The following is a 20,603-nucleotide window of genomic DNA, read 5'->3' on the forward strand; positions in this document are numbered from 1 at the left end:
GATTTTTGAAGCACCGAATTGCAGCGTGCTGGCCCCGGCAGACAGAACATTTGTGTCTGAACTTACAGGTGGCGTAAAAACGGCAGTGGCCCTCGTTGTATAAGCAACAGGAGCCATTGGGTCTCGCCACCGCAGGTGGCTGTTGACTGCCCCCTGCGGCACCCCCTTGAAAGGACGTTCTTTGGGGGCGCTGGGCTAGAATAAGCTGGATCCATACGTCTGTTGCTTTAGACGCCCAGCTTATGTGGTTTACACCCGAAACGCGGTGCCTAAAAATCTTCATCGTATCACCACCACGCCACGCCGCCGTGCAATTTATATGCGCTATAAATGGTGTTGAGGTACACCATGAGTTCCGGACCTTTTTAGGCTGATGCTGGCATGTCACATATGCCAGCACCGTATACGCCTGCAACCAATTACCAAATGTTTTAGCCACCTTCGGCTTCTTTTCCGCTCCGCGCTCGGAAACGCGCTCTTTATCTACCATAACATGGTCCGCCGATAGCAAGGACCAAATATCCACATAAATTCTTTTACGAATTTTCTCTAATAATTCTTCAGACAAACCGACCCCCAACGGGGCAACACCACAGAACAAAGAGTCGGCGTATTTTAGCCCCTCTAAGGGGTCCGCCACATCACCACCTGTTGAGCCTACACCATTCTTACCCGCAGGCGAGCCCCTGCCCCCTGGCGAACTGCAGGACACTGAAAGCCCTTCTGTTCGATCAACCTTGCTCAACAGGAACTATAACACCGTACTAGATCACCTCTATCCGCCGCCTTGGCAGGATCCATGACATTTTTCCATGCATTAATGTATGTAGACTCACCGGCTTGACCGACCTCCGGCGATGCCAAGAGAGGTCCTCGACAGTCTTCTCTCCATGCTCCTGTGTTGTGAAGGCGAGGGCTGCCACGCGACCCTGTGCGTAGCCTCTCGAGCCCTCCTTGAAAATGCTGCTCCAGCGTGGCCCTGCTCTGGCCATCTCTGCGAAAGCTCCCGCCTCCTGTGGCGTATGAGCTCCATGTTCGTGGAGGTTGAAGGCGAAATCGCCGGCCGGCGGGTGTCATCAGTTGGTATTCTTGCCCTGAAGCCATACACCTGTCTCCCTCGCTGGCCCTACTCGCACTAGGACTACCGCCATGCCTCTGCGACCCTATCCTACCCTGTTCGCTATCTCGCCTTTTCTGGTAACGCTCCCGCCTGACTCTCTCCCTCTGTCTGCGCTTGGCGCCTTGACCCTGGCGGTTACTGCCGGCGTGACTCTGGGTGCTGTAAGAGGAGTATCCCTCGGTGTGTGCTAGGGAACTCACATGCTTGGGGTTAATGTACACCAGCCTATGGGAACCGGGTATGGCGGGGTACGAAGCGCGAGAAGGAATGCTCCGGAGTGGGTTGTGCTGGCCATGCTCGCGGTGGGATCCATGGGGTGCCGCACGTAGGGGGGATGAGGGGGGACATCCGGGCCAATTATCGCTCTGTGAAAGGAGGGGGTTGCAGGGGCGCGGGCCTGGTGATCTTTCTGGACTGGGGTCTGAAAACAGGCTCCCACTACCTTCAAATGACGCTGCTCTATCCCTATCGCTCCTCTGTGCAGTGAAGGCCCTACTAGCTGCGCTGCTCGCTGAGCTGTGCGCGGGGGTGCAACGCCCCCCCCCCTGCGGTGGTCCTACGCTCGTCCCTGCCTAAACTTCCCTCTACTCGCCGTGCAATCTCCCCCCTTAACGCCCCCTGCTCTCTACCTGCTCGCGTTGGGCGGCAGCTCCGCCATCTTGTGAGAGCCGGCGGCCATGCCGTGCGCTCCTCAGGGTCTCTTCCTTTCTTTGCTGCACCTCCTGCCTTGAGATTGCAGGCTATTACACAGGGGAACCCAATGCTGGGTTACCTTAGTCCTTTGTGCCACGCGTGACACCACCGTTCCATCCTCTGTGGTGAATCCAGTTGTTGGTAATAAAGAGTCCACACAGGATTTAACTTTCTGAGCAAAACCGGGAACGGTAGGTGAAGTTCGTTTACTTGAAAATAACTTGGTTACAATCCATCAATACACGCCAGCAGTAGAACAGTGCAAAAACTCAAGACTGTGTGACAGGGAGGATTCACGGGAGGTTAGAAGAAACCACAATCCTGTTATCTGTAGGTCCTGATCCCGGCGACTCTCTTCTCTAAATCTCTACTGGTCAGTTATAGAAAAAAAAGTTATAGGTCTCTTATATATTTTTTTTTTCCCAAAAAAAGTGTTTTTACTGTGTAAAAGTGAAAAAATAAATAAAATCTATAGAATGTTTCATCATTTCCTGATGTGAGGACTTGGCAATAGACAATTCTGGTAATGTAAGTCTAATCTATGCTTTGAGATGCAGTACTTTTTTTTCCCAAAGTTTTCAAAAACCCGATTTTTATGTACAAAATTTCCATTCCAAACAATGCCGTGAGACACAGTCTATTTAAATGCTAGGTTGTATCCAAAAGGTGTTCTGTACTACAGTACTACTTCTAAACATACGTTAGCAAGAGATAGGGAATAAATGAAAGAGACTATAGGATCAGAGTAAATTGTTCATAGTCTAACTATGAGTTACATAGGTTTTTATATGAGCTTCAGATGCAAAACTTTAGGATATTTTTAAAAAAAAAGTTTATTATTGTAAATGCTTTGGAGCAGTAAAGAAATAGTTTCATAGATGTACATACACTTCAAGGTTTGACATATTTCACTCCCAGTGTCATCCCTGCTGTTCACAGACTCTTTGTACTGAACGACTCATTTGGCTATACTTGTGCTTCCTTAATTTAAAAAAAAGGTGATTTAATGTGTATAATTTTTAGTTTCTGATCCATATTCTGGGAGCAGGAAAACGGAAACTACTGGCCAAACAGGTCCCTCTGATGATTTATTTTACGAACTAGCTGATTACCCGGTGTTGCCCGTGCATTTCATTTTTAGACACAAAAAGAATTTAAATTGTGTGTGTGTGTATGTATGTATGTATGTATGTATGTATGTATGTATGTATATATATTTGTGTGTACTGATTTAATATATTAGTATATGATGAGAAAGAGGTCATCTGTGTAATATCTTACTGCATGAGGAGGAGGTGGTCTGTGTAATATCTTAGTGCATGAGGAGAAGGTTGTCTTTGTAATTTATTGGTATATGAGGAGGAAGTCAGCTGTGTAATATATTAGTGTATAATGAGGATGAGGTTGTCTGTGTAATATCTTAATGCATGAGGAGGAGGTCGTCTGTGTAATATACTGGTATATGAGGGGGAGGTCGTCTGTGTAATACATTGGTATATGAGGAGGTCGTCTGTGTAATCTTAGTATTTGAGGAGGAGAAAGTTGTCTGTGTAAGATATTATCTGAGGAGCAGGAGGTCTGTGTAATACTGGCGTAATTAGAAATCACCAACTTCGCCTGTAATTTTAGTTGCCAATAGCAACCAATCACAGCTCAGCTTTCACTTGTTATACTGCTGAGGTAAAATGAAAGCTGAGGTGTGATTGGTTGCTACGGGCAACACAGATTTCCTTTTGGACAGCTTTCATAAGAGTGGGTGCTGGGCTCATTTCTGTGTGGTAAATAGTAGCTTAGTGCTGCAGTGAAGCTGTGCGGTAGTTGGAGCAGAGGAGGAGGTTGTCTGTGTAAGATAATATCTGACGAACAGGAGGTCTGTGTAATATATCAGTGTATGATGAGGAGGAGGTCGTCTGTGTAATATATTAGTATATGAAGAGGAGGTCGTCTGTGTAATATATTAGTATATGAGGAGGAGGTCGTCTGTGTAATATATTAGTATATGAGGAGGAGGTCGTCCGTGTAATAAGTATATGAGGAGGAGGTCGTCTGTATAATATATTAGTATATGAGGAGGAGGTCGTCTGTGTAATAAGTATATGAGGAGGAGGTCGTCTGTATAATATATTAGTATATGAGGAGGAGGTCGTCTGTGTAATAAGTATATGAGGAGGAGGTCGTCTGTATAATATATTAGTATATGAGGAGGAGGTCAACTGTGTAATAACTAACTGCATGAGGAAAAGGTCATCTGTGTAATATATTAGTATATGAGAAGGAGGTCATCTGTGTAATATATTAGTATATGAGAAGGAGGTCGTCTGTGTTATATATTAGTATATGATCAGGAAGAGGTCGTCTGTGTTATATATTAGTATATGATCAGGAAGAGGTCGTCTGTGTAATATATTGGTATATTAGAAGGAGGTCGTGAGTGTAATAGTATTTGAGGAGGAGGTTGTTTGTGTAAGATATTATATGAGGAGCAGGAGGTCTGTGTAATACTGTCATTAATTAAAAATCAAAAACTCACTGACTTCCCCTCTAATTTTTGTTGTCAGTAGCAACCAATCACAGCTCAGCTTTTACTTGTTATACTGCTGAGGCAAAATGAAAGCTGTGCTGTGATTGGTTGCTGTGGGCAACACAGATTTCCTTTTTGGACAGCTTTCATAAGAGTGGGTGCTGGGCTCATTTCTGTGTGGTACATAGTAGCTTAGTGCTGGTGGGAAGCTGTGTGGTAGTTGGAGCAGAGGAGGAGGTTGTCTGTGTAAGATAAAATCTGACGAACAGGAGGTCTGTGTAATATATTAGTATTTGAGGAGGAGGTCGTCTGTGTAATAGATTAGTGTAGGATGAGGAGGAGGTCGTCTGTGTAATTTAAGACTGTGAAATAAAAACTATCTGCTCAAGTGCAATTCTGGCATTCCCCCCCCTCCCCCCCCCCCCCAGGGGTTGTGGGACTGTCTTATCCCCCCAAATTAGACCCCATAGGATGAGTTATATATATACAAAGTTTGGTTGAAATTGCTCCATGTATACATGAGTTATGGTGGCACATACACACATACATACATTCTATCTATCTATCTATCTATTTATCTAGATATAGATGAAAGCCCTCACTGACTGACTCGCCACCAATTCTCCAACTTCCCGATGTTGTAGAAACATGAAATTTGGCACAACCATAGATTATGTCCAAAATAGGAAAAGTAAAGAGGTCCCAACTCGATTATTCAATTCTAGCACAAAAGAATTAGTGTCCAAATTTTACGTACGGAATCTAATTCTCTCACTTCCTGATGTCGTAGAAACATGAAATTTGGCACAAGCATAGATTATGTCCAAAATAGGAAAGGTAATAGGTCTCAAATCGATTATTCAATTCTAGTGCAAAAGAACTAGCGTCCAAATTTTACGTACCGAATCTAATTCTCTCACTTCCCAATGTCATAGAAACTTGAAATTTGGCACAGGTATTGATTATGTCATAAATAGGAAAAGCTAATGGGTCCCAACTCGATTTATTTAATTCTAAGCGCAAAATAATTAGCGTCCAAATTTTATGTACGTAATCTAATTCTCTCACTTCCTAATGTCATAGAAATTTGTCACGAGCATTGATTAGGTCATAAATAGGAAAAGTTAATGGGTCCCAACTCGATTATTCAATTCTAAGCGAAAAAGAATTAGCGTCCAAATTTTACGTACGTAATCTAATTCTCTCACTTACCGATGCAACAAATAATTACACAAATTTTTACCACACAAATGTGAAATTTGCCATGACCATTCTTTGCGTACTAAATATTGGAAATTTAAAGCATTGCAACTAGATTATTCAATCCTATGCATAAAAGTAAGTGACCCCTATGTAATGTAACTAATAACACACATTGTACTGCACAAACTTGAAATTTGGCATGACCATTTCTATGTTATGTAACTAATAACATATCTGTACGCCGCAATATATGAGACAGTTATCTTCTCAGCAAAACAAAACACATTTAGAAATAGGAGTATATACTGACAGGAATAAAACTGACTGTCGTATGTATTGAAAGGCTGTAAAGTACAAAAGGAAGTGGACATGGACTGCTGGGATGGAGTATGCCATTAACTATAACAAGGGGTTGCAACCTTCAGTCTGGGTAGGAATCTGAATAAAAAGGGGCGTTACCTTTCAGAGTAAAAATGAGGAGTGTGTGTGAGGTGGACATTCCGTGGGATGACATTTTCACATACAGTCTGAGATAAATCTCTCTCCTATCTGCCTATACACTGAGAGGAATCTATCTGATCTGTGTGTTATGAGCAGCGTGTGTGAGGTGGACATTCTGTGGGGTGACATTTTCAAAAAACTACCTTTTTAGTTTTAACAAGGAATTATTTCCTTTTAAAATTCTATTGTTTTCTTTTTTGTTTTTTACAAATCTTTTTAATTTTATTTTTTATTTTATATACGTCGCATGGTTACCTCCATGTGGTGTTTCCTGGGTAACGCAAAGAACTATGCAAAATGGTGAACATATTTTTTTCCTCGGTATCTAAAGTAACCACGACTTTATAAGATTTTCCGTGTGAACACCATATAACACCAGTACCAAATTAACTCGGGTGAAGCCGGGTATATCAGCTAGTTTTATTTATTTATTTATTTATTTATATATATATATATATATATATATATATATATATATATATATATAGATTAACCACAAATGATTTATTACAAATTATGCATTGGTAACACCATATTAATCCCATATTATTTTATGATGACCCTAGATAACACATTGTATACTAATATTGCTATAATTTGTGTATTATGTTTTGTAGGTAGCTGATGTCTACTTATTTTCATTGGAAACGGGTGGCTTTCTTCCTAGTCGCGCACGTACAGTTAAGGAATGTTTGACTCAATATCTCAAACTGTCACCATCACACGGTTCCTTCTTAATGTACAAGCAAACACTAATGAAGGTTAGTGTTTATGAAAAGAAGCAACATTTTGTCATATTTTATTTACATTAGTGACCAGAATGTTATTTCTCCCTTTGCCATAAATCAGTTTAGAAAACCTTAATCTAGAGCATAACCCATATGAAAAGAACAGTAAAACAGCGAATATTGATCAGTCTAGGACTGCTTTTTATCTATGGCAGTAAAAATGAAACACTACTAAGAAGTGAGATAGTGTTTATCTGAGCTAGTAGAGAGTGATCACCGGAATCGACGACAATACTAAAGCAGGGCACACTTGACCAGATTTGAATTGCAGATTCCTCGATTGGCATCCTCGTGGACCATTTCTGGTAAAACGTGGGCATTGAAAGGCATGTATATTTGAATTTTCCTTCACGCTTGCAAAAGAAAAGGGTCACCGGCTGGGTTCACAGCCAGAATCCGCTACAGGCCTCCCGCATGCAAAATCCGACCTGCTTGTGTGAGCCCGGCCTTAGTACTCTCAAATAAAATACTACTTTATACTCCTAGATATGCCAGATTGCCTGAGGTGAGACAATCCGTTTGACTATTATAGTACTGCCAACACATATCTTGCACCTTTTTAAAATTCTCCAAGTAGCTAAAGCATCATTGGAAAATCACTGAAGTATTGATCAATCGATTTAGTTCCTTTTTTCCCCCCACATATAATATATACATTATAATTCTGGAGCAATACCTCTGCAGCGCCACCTATTGGATGATAGTATTCCTTCAAATCAATAAACAACTGTTTAACATGTCTGTAAAACAATGATTGGGAATAGGTAAGCAAGCCAGAAAGCCATAAACAGACCGCTGTTTCGGGGTGTTTGCCCTTTATCAGAGTGCAATAGGTTTTTGGCTTTACTAGTGAGAGGCCTGTGATGTGGGCAATCCAGTAGGTGGCGCTGCAGAGGTATTGTTCAATCTTCCTTATTTGCATAAATTACACAAAGGAGCATGCATGGCAGTATAAATCTCCTCACTCACCTCTCAAGTGTCTTCTCGCACCCTTCTCGTTCTGGGTGCTCTCCTTGGGGAAAGACAATGCCATTCTACGACCCACTCACCCCTATATGTCTCCACACACTTTTTTGGTGTTTTCCTTAAGATGAGATGAGACTCCTCTTGACCCACATTATGATTTTGTAATTTACTTTCCTGAACACTCAGTTACCGAATTATTCAATCATACATGCCATGCCATGTTATGTTTTGGACGCGGTAAAGTGTTACAAACTGTGCTGTTCACAATCGCTCTCTGGTGTACTGCATCCTGTTTGATACAGGTGGTGAGTTCGCGCGGCCAAAAATTATTTTGCCCTCTAGTGATATTTTCGGTTTGACGCAATCTAACACTACCTTGTTCATTGTCATGGCAGTCCAAGGTATCCATAGCATTCTCCTCCAGTGCCATAGTTCAAACGTATCACTTTTCCTTCTGTCTGTTTTTCTGAGCGGCCAACTTTCACAACCATATGTCATTATGGGAAAGACGATTGCATTGACCAGTCTGTTTTTTGTTGCAATGCTGATATCATTGCTTTTCCAGATCTTTTCCATTCCTTGCATTGCAATCCTACCAAGTGTAATCCGTCTCTTGATCTAAGGTCCATATTGCCCATTGCAATCGATTTTGGATCCAAGAAAGATGAAATCTTGGACCGTCTCGACTTCTTCTTTTTTAATTTTTATGTTCACTGTCCCGTTGCTTACCGCGGTCATGACTTTCGTTTTCTTGCTGTCGAGGTACAGTCCCATGCCTTCGCTTTCCTTTTGCACTTGTTTCTGCATATCGGAGGTTGTTGACATTTCTGCCAGCGATTTTGACTCCAATTTCTGATTCGTTCAGATTGCATCGCCTCATGATCGTTTCTGCGTACAGATTGAAAAGGACTAGTGATAGAATGCTACCTTGCCATACACCTTTCTCAATTCCGAACCAATCCGTGTTTCCATAAACTGTCCTGACTGTTGCATCTTGGTTGTTGTAAAGCAACCTTATAAGCTGTTCAATATGTTCTGGGCATCCCATTTGCTTCAGACACTTCCAAAGCTTGTCATGTTCGACACAATTAAAAGCTTTGCTGAAGTCGATGAAACACAGGTACACATATCTTTTTGATACTCCCGGGACTTTTCAATGATCCAGCTCAGGTTTGCGATTTGGTCTCTGGTGCCACGTCCTTTGCGGAAGCCAGCTTGAACGTCCGGCAGTTTCCGTTCAACAATTGTTGCAATGCATTTTTGTATGATCTGTAAAAGAATTTTGCTTGCTTAAGTTATGAGGGCGATGGTGCAGCAATTGGAACATTCTTGAGCATCACCTTTTTTGGAAGTGTGACGAGGACAGATCTTGAAGCTCCAGATCTATTGACATAGGTCGGTTAGGATCTTGATTGACACTGGTTTGAGCAGTTCGGCTGGTATGTGCTCAATGCCTGGAGCTTTCCTGTTTGGTAGTTTCAGGGCCCATTCGACTTCTTCCTCGAGAATGACCGTTTTTTGTTCTACTTGATGTACGTCATCCAACGGGTTGTCTTCCTGATCGCCTGCATACAGCTCTGCTGTATATTCTCGCCACCTATGCTTGATTTGATTTTCTTCTTGTAATATTTTGCCATCCCAGTCTTTGATGGTTGGTGCCTGGATCTCCTTTACCTGGAGGAAGAGAGCTTGGGTGTGGCCTTGCTGATTTGCTTCTTCCAGTTCTGCACATTGGTTGTTCCAGTAGCGCTTCTTGTCTCGTCTGACTTTTCTTTGAAATTCCGCATTTAGCTGTCTGAATTCAATGATGGTGCCCGCTGCTTTAGCTGCTTGGGGCTTGTTGGCAATTCTGATGGATTCATCTGATAGCCATTGCGGTTGTTTTGCTGATTTTTTGAAGGGGATTATTTGTTTAGCTGTGTTCAGTGTGATGGATTTGATTTGCTCCCATAATTCATCAGGGTCTTTTCCGATGGTGCTGAGTGTTTCAAATCTGTTATTTACTTCGACTGCATATCGTGAAAGGATGTTGACTACATCGAAACGGAGTATTGCTGGTGACCTTTTGATGCTGAATCTGACCTTGATTTTTGCGACTAGGAGCTGATGATCGGAGCCGCAGTCTGCACCCGGAAGTGTTCTCACCAGAATTGTGCTTTTCTAACGCAATTGACATAGGAAGTAGTTGATTTGGTTTTGATGCATGCTATCTGTGGCCATCCATGTGTACAAATGGCGTTTCGGCTGCTCAAAGCATGTGTTCATGATCGATAGGGAATTTTCTGTGCAACATTGGACCATACGGTCGCCTGCATTATTCCGCTCACCCAAACCGAATTTGCCAGCGACAGGTAGGCCTTCTCCAGAGCCGATTTTCGCTTTGAAATTCCCTGTTATAAAAGCAATATCCTTGGCAAGGGTCTGATTGATTGTTTGCTGGAGATCGGCATAGAATCTTTCAATGTCTTCATCTGTTGCATCGGTTGTGGGCGCATAAACTTGCAGAATTGTGATTGAGCAAGGATTCCCATTGATGCCTATGGATATGATTCTATCGTTTATGGCATTGAAACAATGGACTGCTTTGGCGACTGCCTTGCTTGCAATGAATGCCACTCCGTCTGATAGTGTCATTGCCTGAGTAGAAAATGGTGTAATCATCGCTATTGAAGAAACCGTTGCCTGTACAGTGAAGCTTGCTGATACCCAACAGATCAATGTTGAGCCGTCCCATTTCATTTTGTAGCATTTCCAATTTGCCTGTGTTCATGCCACGGACGTTCCACGTGCCGATGTTGTAAATCTTTGAGAAACGCAATCGAAACTTTTTGCTTGTAGCTGCATCAGCAGACCGGTTTCCAAATGGCTTTGACCGGCCCGCGTCATTAGTGCCAAAGTTATTCGAGTTTCGTTCTTGTTTTTCCCTAGTGGCTTGATCAGTGCTTTTCAGTCCAGGGTGCCTGCCTTCCAGCACCATATTTGGACACATTTGGTTTTGATTCATGAAATATTTTGGCAGTAGTGGTGGAATAGTTTGCTATTGCTTTCCCTACCCCTCCCCATTTACCCGGGTTTATGACTGGCGTGCAGCTGTTGCCAACAACACGGCTGGGTTGCGATTACTATAAAAGGGTGTAATCGAAATACTAAGTTAGTTCTTAGATAGTTAATAGGGTGCTGTCAGGTAATTCTGTCCAGTGCCGGATTTGCTTCTTCTTCCCTTGGAGTACAGTGGGAGGTATATGCTGCAATACCGCCGTACTCTATCCAGCCATTTCTGAGGATGGGGCTGTGTCCTTGAAACACATCATATATGTTCTGGCTGCTAAACAATTAATAAAGAAGTGTGTTTTTTATCCCTTTGTCTAAATGAGCTTTACATTATAAGGGCTGGGCCTATGGTCCGTGATTTTCTTTTACATTAGCATTTCCATCTCTCTCGAGACTATTGGGAATCTTAGCTTTCCCATGTCTGGCGCGTCTAATTCAAGAAAAAGCCATAGATTTCAAATTCTAGTTTTGAATATGAATTGTATTTCTCTTTTTTTTTGCTTAAAATATGGAATATATTTCTATACAGGACAACCCAAATATCTGGTGTGATCGTCCATTACCAACTGCCGCACTGAAGCTACTATCGCTGGAAGTAATGTACCTCTTGTCTCTGCGCTTATCCATGCTGGATGCTATGTTAGCGGACTATACATTGTTGGTTGATGGTTATCTTAATGCATGTTGCCAAAGAACATCAGATGTGTTTCTCAGCTCTGAGGTATTTAGCAGTTGATTCATGAAAGCTAGTAATGTTGATCATAATTCAAAATGTAAGCTCTTAAGTTCACTTTTATGGTTCATTTGGAATGACTATATTTCTGCAATTACAAAAATATTGTACAAGTATTAAAGGCATTTTCAAAGCTTTATAAAAAATACTATTTTTGCCTACATAGGGCATAATTTGCAGGGAAAAAAAAAATCATTATCCCTTTCTATTTCCCTGGTACTCCAATGCCGCTAGTCCATGGTCCCCCGCCGGTCTCTGTTTACATTGGACATCGTTGTCATGCTGTATCAGCCCGTGAGCCCTCCAGCCAATCTCTAGTGATCTTCGTGATTGGCTGGGGCATGCTTTTACAGCAAACTACAGCTCTAACCAATGTAAATGAAGCCCTGTTTGGTATGTGGACATGGAGTTCTGGAGCAACAGGGGATTAAAAGAGGTGTATGATTTTTATTTAAAGAAATTATGCAATATGCACGTAAAATTACATATTTTTTCTAAAGCCAGAATCATCCCTTTAATAGGTTTATTGCCGTGTTCACACAAGATTGATTTGCTGTGGATTTGAAGGAGTGAAATCCCTGGCGAATCTGCATCCAAATTCGCACCATTTGGTTTGTATTTGCTCTGCAGTAAATCCATCACATGCCAACATACATTAATACTGAACTTATGAGAATCATTCAACCACTTGGTCTTTCATCCTCTACAGTGTAATAAATAATCCATTGAAACAGATTTAAATAAAGGCATATACAAAGTATTTATATTTTATTACGAATCTAAAACATTAATTAAGGGCAGACAGTAATTAAACCTATAGATATCTAGTAAAGAGATCTGGTAACTGTTACATCCTTGAGTCTGTTTGCATCCGCTTATGTGGACTCTGCATTTTATTTTTCTTATTTATAGGATTGGTCAAGCTCTGTTAATTTGTATCTTTACGCCAAAAACTCAATGTGGATCACAGCAGGAGAAGGAGTGCCATTTTGAATGCAGTTGTAATCACCATACGCAGCCTACCCATACCCTGGCTTTCATTATCCCAGATGACCAGATCAACACAAATGTTTTGTTTCTGTACTTAGCATATATAAATGTATATTATTGGGGGGGCAATGATATGTCTGCCCAAGAAACATAGAAAGTTGATGGAAAAAAAAGTACACAGCCCATCTAGTCTGCTCTTATATTAATTTATTTTTATTCTCCTCTTAGTATAGATCTATGCTCATCCCAGTCATGCTTGAATTCATTTTTTGTTGATTTTCCAACCACGTCTGTAGGAAGTTTTTTCCAAGCCTTTACTACACTGTAAAAAATATTTTCTGACATTGATTCTGATCTACCCCCAACTAATCTCAGATTAAAGCTTACTCCTCTCCTGCGCTCAACTGGAACAGAAATATAGGGAAATGTGACTTGCTGGAATATTCAATAAGAAATTAATGGCCTCAAGGAAGCTGTTGACTGGGAATGAATGTTATCCTTGTAGAGACAGTACAAGCTACATGTTCTTAGAGTAATGCACCACACATACAACATTCCACACCTGAACTGCACCTCAAAACATAATGCCAAAAGCAATCAAGGCTACATGCACCTTTTAAGTGAACCTTGTTCTCTCTCACCAAGGGATTGTCAGCAGATTTCCAGGATGCTCATTAGTTCATCCATTCAAGATGGATACGGCCCATCACTTCCCTGGCCTAAAAAAATGTGCTAAAATACAAAGATTTAGAAAGAGGTCACTGAAAGTAAAATATGAGTCTCATCTGCACCCAGATAGTTTAAGAATGAAAAGCTGATATCTGATTCCTTGCTATAGGCAACAAGCCCAGTTTATCTGTTAGATAGTACTGATAATCCCCATGTAATTTAATGTATAGCTAGTCATTAATTGGCGAAATCACAGCATTAAACACTCACAATTTTTGCTTTTGCCCTGTCTTTATGCTGCATTGCAAAAAAGGAAAATAAAACAATACTTCTGTAGCGCCACCTATTGGATGGCAGCATTCCTTCAAACGGTCAGGCAGACAAGTGGTCGCTAGTGACTGGTAATTATTAGGAAATTATAGCACCAATGCTTCTGGTGGCGCTATGCACCACACATCTCTGCTGCATGCATGTCAAACACACAGCTCTGGTACATGCACGTCACACACACACACACACACACACACACACACAACCCTGCTACATATACATCACATATAGCCCTGCTACATACATTTTTTATTGTACACAACAGGGATCACAACCAGCACAGCAGAACCCTGTAAACACTGATCATCCCCTGGTCACGTGACCCCAGACTCCTCGCACACAGGTGACTGATTGCATGACCGTGATATCATCACAGGTCCTGTAAGCACATGGCTGCTGTTGGGCTCTGCAGGTTTTTAATAAAGTGAAGGACCTGTGATTACATCACAGTCATGTGATCAGGGGCGGCGCTCAGAGCCCCGGTGACTGATTCCATGATGGTGGCATTTTCACATGTAACTCACACAGTCACTCACTTACAGACAGGTGTTCGTTAGTCTTTCATAGAAACTGAGGCTGTGGGGGGTTTGTAAGGGATGTAGACAGCCTGTAATCTGCACAGGAATGAAAGACCTGTGATGATGTCACCATCGTGATCAGGGGCAGAGCATGTAACTCACGGACACGGATCCCAAGTGACTGATCTCATGAGGGTGACATCACAGGTACTGTATGTCTTAGGACCTTTGATGTCGCCCTCATGTGATCAGGGGAGGAGCATGTAACTCACAGACAGGTGGTTGTTTGTATTTTGATTACAGTCTGTTTACACAGGCAGATGCAGCTGCAAACCAAGGATAATTTTATGATCTGCTCGCAATATCAGATCTAGAAACTGGATGCGTTAACACTTCACAAATATTGCGCAAACAGCTTGCTCTAACGAGATGTTTGTAAAATACTTGTGCTGTGTAAAAGTAGTGTTAATCTGTAATGCATACTGTATAAATATACTGTATATAAACTCCAGACTTAAGTTTTACAGAGATTTTTCTTTTCATATTCTTGAACAGACCACCTCCTCCGAGCTTCCAAAAGAACTTCAACAACTTTGTGTATTGCAGCAAAGGAGAAGAGAAAAGGCCTTAAAAGAATATCAAGTTAACAGCCTGGGATTCCTTATAAGGGCTGAAATATAATCGATGGGGTGGTGCTACATTCATGGAACGTTTTCAGTATTGAATAAGAGTGTCTGGTGATTTAAAGTGGTTTAGTTTTTGATTTGATTGCAATATATTCACAGAACAAATAAAAATGTTCAGTTTTTTTTTTAATTTGCATTGGAATTAAATAATTCACTACAAATTGAAAATTCTATTATTTTCTGTTTATTCTGGTTTACGTCTTACAAAAAAATAGAAAGGGGTAGGTAAAATCAGAATTCTATGGGTTCTTCTTGCACTGCACTTCGTATGTCTCCACTGAGGTCTTTCAGCATATGAATCTGGGTAAAAAAATATTATGAGAATATGGTGCTGTATATTTGACAGTATGTAGTGTTACATTCTGTTTGCCCAGTCTGGAAGTCAAAACCTTGGTACCTAAAATGAGAATAAGTGTTACTAGAGGGCTACCCCGGCAAAAACACATTTTTCCATCCCTGCCCTTCTCATCTAATTACCTGTCACACTGTTGAGGTCTCCTATGTGTATTGCAGTCATTTCCATGCAGTGCAGCTCCCCTGTCTGATGCTTATCAGACACCATTTTGATGCTGAGATTTTTTCTCTCACTTCAATCCCACGATGCATCAGCACAGCATTACATGACTAGCTAGAGAATGTACCACCTCTGCTTCAGGAAAAACACCGCCATTTTGTGTTGTTTTCAAATAAATAGGCTACAGACCAGAAGTATACAATCAGGAGGATGAGCTGTTCTCCTCAGTTATAACTGTGTGACAGGAGCTGTGTAATTATCATCAGTGACTGTGATGGATTGTCTGCATCCCCCTACTAAGCAGTTTCTGTGGTAGGGTCACTCACTTGAAACAATGCCTCTACAGCACCACCTATTAAAAGGCAGCATTCCTGCCTGATTGCCTTATCAGGGGTACTTTTTCAGAGTCCTGTAAGTACACTTCTTCAATAGAATTGTATAATAGAGCATGAGCACAAGTTTCTGAAAAGAGTCGGATTTTCTAGGGTCGCGCGATCTTTGGAGGACAACATCGCAGGAGAGTATAAAAAATATATCACCTGACTCCCTGTCACACCTGTCTCCCAAAACAGCACCATAACTTAGTGATGTGGGAACATGACAGGGTGGCCTGATAGACTGCCTGTCAGATTGTAGTATGATGTAATGCCATAGCATTACATCATACTGCAGGAGCGATCAAAGCATCACATATTGTGGTCCTCTAAGAGGACTACAAGAAAATGTAATAATAACAAAGTTTTACTAATTATTAAAAAAATAAAAGTAATTAAAAAAATAAACCTTTTGCCATACTTACAATAAAAGAATCTAAATAATAAAACAAAAAATACATATTTGGTATCGCTGTGTTCATAAAAGTATGATCTATCAAAGTAATGCATTATTTACCCTGTACGGTGAATATTGTCCAAATAAAAAACACCAGAAATGCGTTTTTTTTGGTCACTCTGTCTTCAAGAAAAATTGCAATAAAAAGCAATCAAAAGGTTGTATGTATTCCACAATGGTACCGACGGAAACTACAGGATGTACCGCACAAAATGAGCCCTCACACAAGTATGTTGATGGAAAAATAAAAAATATTGTGCGCAGAGGATTACGAAAATTTTTAAAAAATTAAATATCTGTAAAAAAAAATACAATTAGTACGGCAAAAGGAAAAAACTGTAGAAGTTTACTATCGTAGTAATAGTCCTGACCCATAGAATAAAGATAAGATTTTCAGTACATTGTATGGTACATTAAATAGTACCATTGAAAAATACAACTCGTCCCGCAAATAACAAGCCCTCATACAGTTGGATCGATGGATAAATAAAGGAGTAACGATTTTTTAAGGGGGGAGGAAAAATGAAAATAGAAAAAAAAACAACTAAAAAGCTTGGTCACTAAGGCCTTATGTCCATGGGGAAATTTGGGCCCGCACGGATTCCCCTGTCCGGATCCTGCGGGTTCTGGTCCGTCTCCTGTATTGTGGATGAGCGGCAGGTCGCCGTCGTCATGCACAGTACAGTTTTTGTTTTCTTTATTGTTTGCATTTCTTACACTGACGCTAAGCAATGACACGGATACCCATGGCCCATAGGCAATATTAAAGTTAAAGGGGTTGTCTCGAGGAAGCAGTAAAATTTTTTTTTTTGCCCAGTCCCCCTAATTAAGCATACATTACTAAGCCCCCCTGTAAATGACTTTTCTAGCTGGTTTGTACTTACAGTTCCAGCGTTTCAGCAACTTATCAAAAGTTTCCCCAAGATGGCCGCCGGCTCTTTTCCCATCGCTTGCTGTAGCCCGACGTGCGCGCTCCCGAGACGCTACCAGCTGTGTCTCCCTGACAACCAGACGCCCCGCAGCTGCCGACCGGACCCCGGGATTGAACGCGGCCGACCAGTCACCCACCGCCAGGCAGCAGGTAACCGGCGCTAGCCCCCGGCTTCCCCGCGCTAGCCCCCGGCTTCCCCGCGCTAGCCCCCGGCTTCCCCGCGCTAGCCCCCGGCTTCCCCGCGCTAGCCCCCGGGACCCCAGCGGTAGGCCCCGGGGCCACAGCGGCAGTCAGTCACGCGTCACCCATCACTTACCTGGGCGGCTGGGCTGGGCTTCTCGGCTCCAGTTTCTGCACCTTCCTCTAACAGAGGATGGTAGCAGAATGGCCGCTCCAGCGCGCTCCCGAGATGCTACAGCTCGTCTGTGCATGCGCAGAAGAGCTGTAGCGGCGAGCACACTGAAGCGGCTCGTGCTCAGAGCAGAAGACCGGACTGCGCAAGCGCGTCTAAAAAAGCAAGCCGCCAGCGAATTTAGACGGAACCATGGAGACGAGGACGCTAGCAACGGAGCAGGTAAGTGAATAACTTCTGTATGGCTCATATTTAATGCACGATGTACATTACAAAGTGCATTAATATGGCCATACAGAAGTGTATAACCCCACTTGATTTCGCGAGACAACCCCCTTTTAATGGAGGCCGTCCGTTGAAATAGAGCATCCCATGATTTTTCTTCTGCTCGCGCAATTCATAACCGTGAGTGCAAATAGCGATTTTACATGTCTTTCAATGCATGCGTTTTGCTGCGGACAACAATTACAGATTCGGCAATAAGAATCTGGTTGTGTGAAGATGGCCATAAACTGGACACCGATAGCACCTGACAGACCCATTGCCTATAATGGGGTGTGTTGAGTTTCCATCATGGTGTCCAGCGGTTTATTGGAAAAATTCTGCTGTCTGTTGCTCTGTTTTTCCAGGAAATTTTGCAGAATCTGAGATCGAGGATTCCAGCAGAACCTCTCTCACGTGTGAACAAGGTCTATACTGTAAAATGTAATACAGTGGTGCTTTGGGTTAAGAGTTTAATTCGTTCCGTGATGGAGCTCTTAACCCAAAACACTCGTTAGTCAAATCAATTTTTCCCATTAAAGTGAAATGAAACGCCATTAATGTGTTCCGGATCTCCTCAAAGCCCTAACTACACTACATGTAAAAAGACAAACATCAATATTCACCTACCGCCGGCATTCCAGTCCTTGCGCAGGTCTCCGTCGCTGCTGCAGCCTGCCGTGTCTTTCTTCCGGTGGGGTCTCTAATACTCACCTACCAGTCCTCGCGATGCTCTGCGGCGCTACTGCAGGCTGCCACGTCCTCCTGCACGCCGACAGAGCATTTCTTCCTGCAAGCAGGGCTTGAATTCCCCTCCTCCAGCAAGCTAATGCTCTGATTGGTTAACCCAGCGCTGACTTTCATTGGCTGATGTGGCGCTGAATTAACCAATCACAACTATTCAATGACCTCATTGAATGGCTATGATTGGTTAACCTAGTGCCGGCTTTTATTGGCTGACTCGGCGCTGGACTAAACAATCAGAACATTAGCTTGCTGAAAGCGGGGTATTCAAGCCCCGCTTCCAGGAAGAAATGCTCTGTCGGCATGCAGGAGGACGTGGCAGCCTGCAGTAGCTCCGCAGAGCATCGCAAGGACTGGTAGGTGAGTATTAGAGACCCCACCGGTCTCACACAAATGGATTTGAATTGTGGATTCTGCGATTCGCGTCCGTGCGGACAATTTGCGGTAAAACGCGGGTATGGAAACGCATGCGTTTTTGAATTTTCCTTCATACAAATTGTGAGCTGAAGAAAAATTGCACCAGGCTTTCTTTTACCACAGAATCCTTGTGGACAACCTCCATTGATGTCAATGTAAACGTGTGACCCACAGCCCATCCGTAATTAACATTGTGTATGTGGGTACCTGTGTCATCGCTAAGTGATGGTGTGAAATATAAACAAAAATGTAAAGAAAAAATCTGTACTTCGCATGACCGCCTATGAGCCTCCAGTCCTTGGCAATACAATTAATTGCCGCACGCCAGAATCCGCTGCGGGCCTCCTGCATACACTATCCGACCCGGCCGTGTGAGCGCCGCCAGTGACACACGACTGGATTTGTATTGCAGAATCCGTGATCGTCACCTGCACGAACACTCCGCACCCATTGAAAGAATAGAATATTTGCATATCTGCTCACAGGCACAGAGAGCGCTTTCCATAAGCCGAAATAAAATCGCAGCATGTTCTATTTTTCAGTGGGGTCTGCACGGACGGCTTCCATTGAAGTCAACGGAAGCTGTCCTACCTGTGGACAGGTCGTGGGTACCTGTGTCATCGTCTAGCGACGGCAAGGGAGAAACAAAGATTAAAAAAAAAAGTATACTGCACATGACCGATGCGGAGAACCATGGACGCCCGCTTATACAGAAGAAAGCAGGTAGGCAGGATTACGCAGTCGGAGTCTGCTGCAAGCTCCCGCATGCGTAAACAATATTGTTGTGTTGTCTACATCCATATAGGTCAAATAGTGATGAAAAAATGACATATTACGAAACATAATGGCGACAATTCCCTTTTCAAGTATTGTTCATTTTTTAATGTACTTAAACCACAATATCCAAAGAAACTACAAAAAAGTGTGTGTGTATGATATATATATATATATACATGCTGCAAATCCTAGAAATAAACAGGTGGGGTTAACAATATACAACGCACTGCAGACGGCATATTACTGTTTTCAGCCGCACTTAAGCAGCGCTGCTGATTAGAGCCACCTGATTGGCTCTTCGGCACCACGTGACTACACAGCGTGCACGCGGATTGCCTTCAGCAGCCGTGCACTACACACTACAGTTAAGCAACACGGGGTTAGGGTTTAGTATAGGTTTAGGGTTAGTGTTAGGTAACCCTAAACCTAACCCCGTGCTGCTTAAGTGTAGTGTGTAGTGCACGTCTGCTTAACTGTAGTGTGTAGTGCACGGCTGCTGAAGGCAATCCGCGTGCACGCTGTGTAGTCACGTGGTGCCGAAGAGCCAATCAGGTGGCTCTAATCAGCAGCGCTGCTTAAGTGCGGCTGAAAACAGAAATATGCCTGCAGACGCTATAGTGAGCGCCCGACGCGTCACTTCCGGCACCGCATGTCCCCTCTACATATTTGGTATTTCAGCCGCACTTCAGTAGTGGTGAGCGATTCCAGCGACCTGATTGGTTGTTGGGTACACCCCCCCTTTGGAGATGTGCACGAGTGCTACTTCACGAAACCAGCGGGGGGTTAGGGTTGGGCTTAGTTGCCGACCCTCATACGGCCCTGCTGCTGCTTATTTAACGGGCCGGCCACTCGTGCACATCTCCAAAGGGGGGGGTGTACCCAACAACCAATCAGGTCGCTGGAATCGCTCACCGCTACTGAAGTGCGGTTGAAATGCCAAATATGCTAATCCTCTCCATCTCCTATCGGTTACCAAGGTGAAAGTCTACGTCACTTCCGCCTGAAAT

The 20,603-nt window shown here is 42.8% G+C and overlaps 1 protein-coding gene across 5 annotated transcripts in view; it reads left to right on the top strand.

The window, feature by feature from the left end:
* EXD1 (exonuclease 3'-5' domain containing 1) overlaps window positions 1-14,940 on the top strand; it is a 111,574-nt gene extending 96,634 nt beyond the window's left edge. For 4 of the 5 annotated variants that reach the window (XM_066608634.1, XM_066608632.1, XM_066608635.1 and 1 more), the window contains 3 exons: window positions 6,656-6,799; window positions 11,373-11,564; window positions 14,639-14,940. In XM_066608634.1, the coding sequence (XP_066464731.1) occupies window positions 6,656-6,799; window positions 11,373-11,564; window positions 14,639-14,764 (462 nt within the window). In that variant the 3' untranslated portion in view covers window positions 14,765-14,940. The remainder of the gene's footprint in view (window positions 1-6,655; window positions 6,800-11,372; window positions 11,565-14,638) is intronic. The other variant, XM_066608636.1, reaches the window with a different exon arrangement.
* The last annotated feature ends 5,663 nt before the right edge of the window (window positions 14,941-20,603 follow it).

This window comes from Eleutherodactylus coqui, chromosome 6 (assembly GCF_035609145.1).
Source record: "Eleutherodactylus coqui strain aEleCoq1 chromosome 6, aEleCoq1.hap1, whole genome shotgun sequence".
Classification (NCBI taxonomy): domain Eukaryota; kingdom Metazoa; phylum Chordata; class Amphibia; order Anura; family Eleutherodactylidae; genus Eleutherodactylus; species Eleutherodactylus coqui.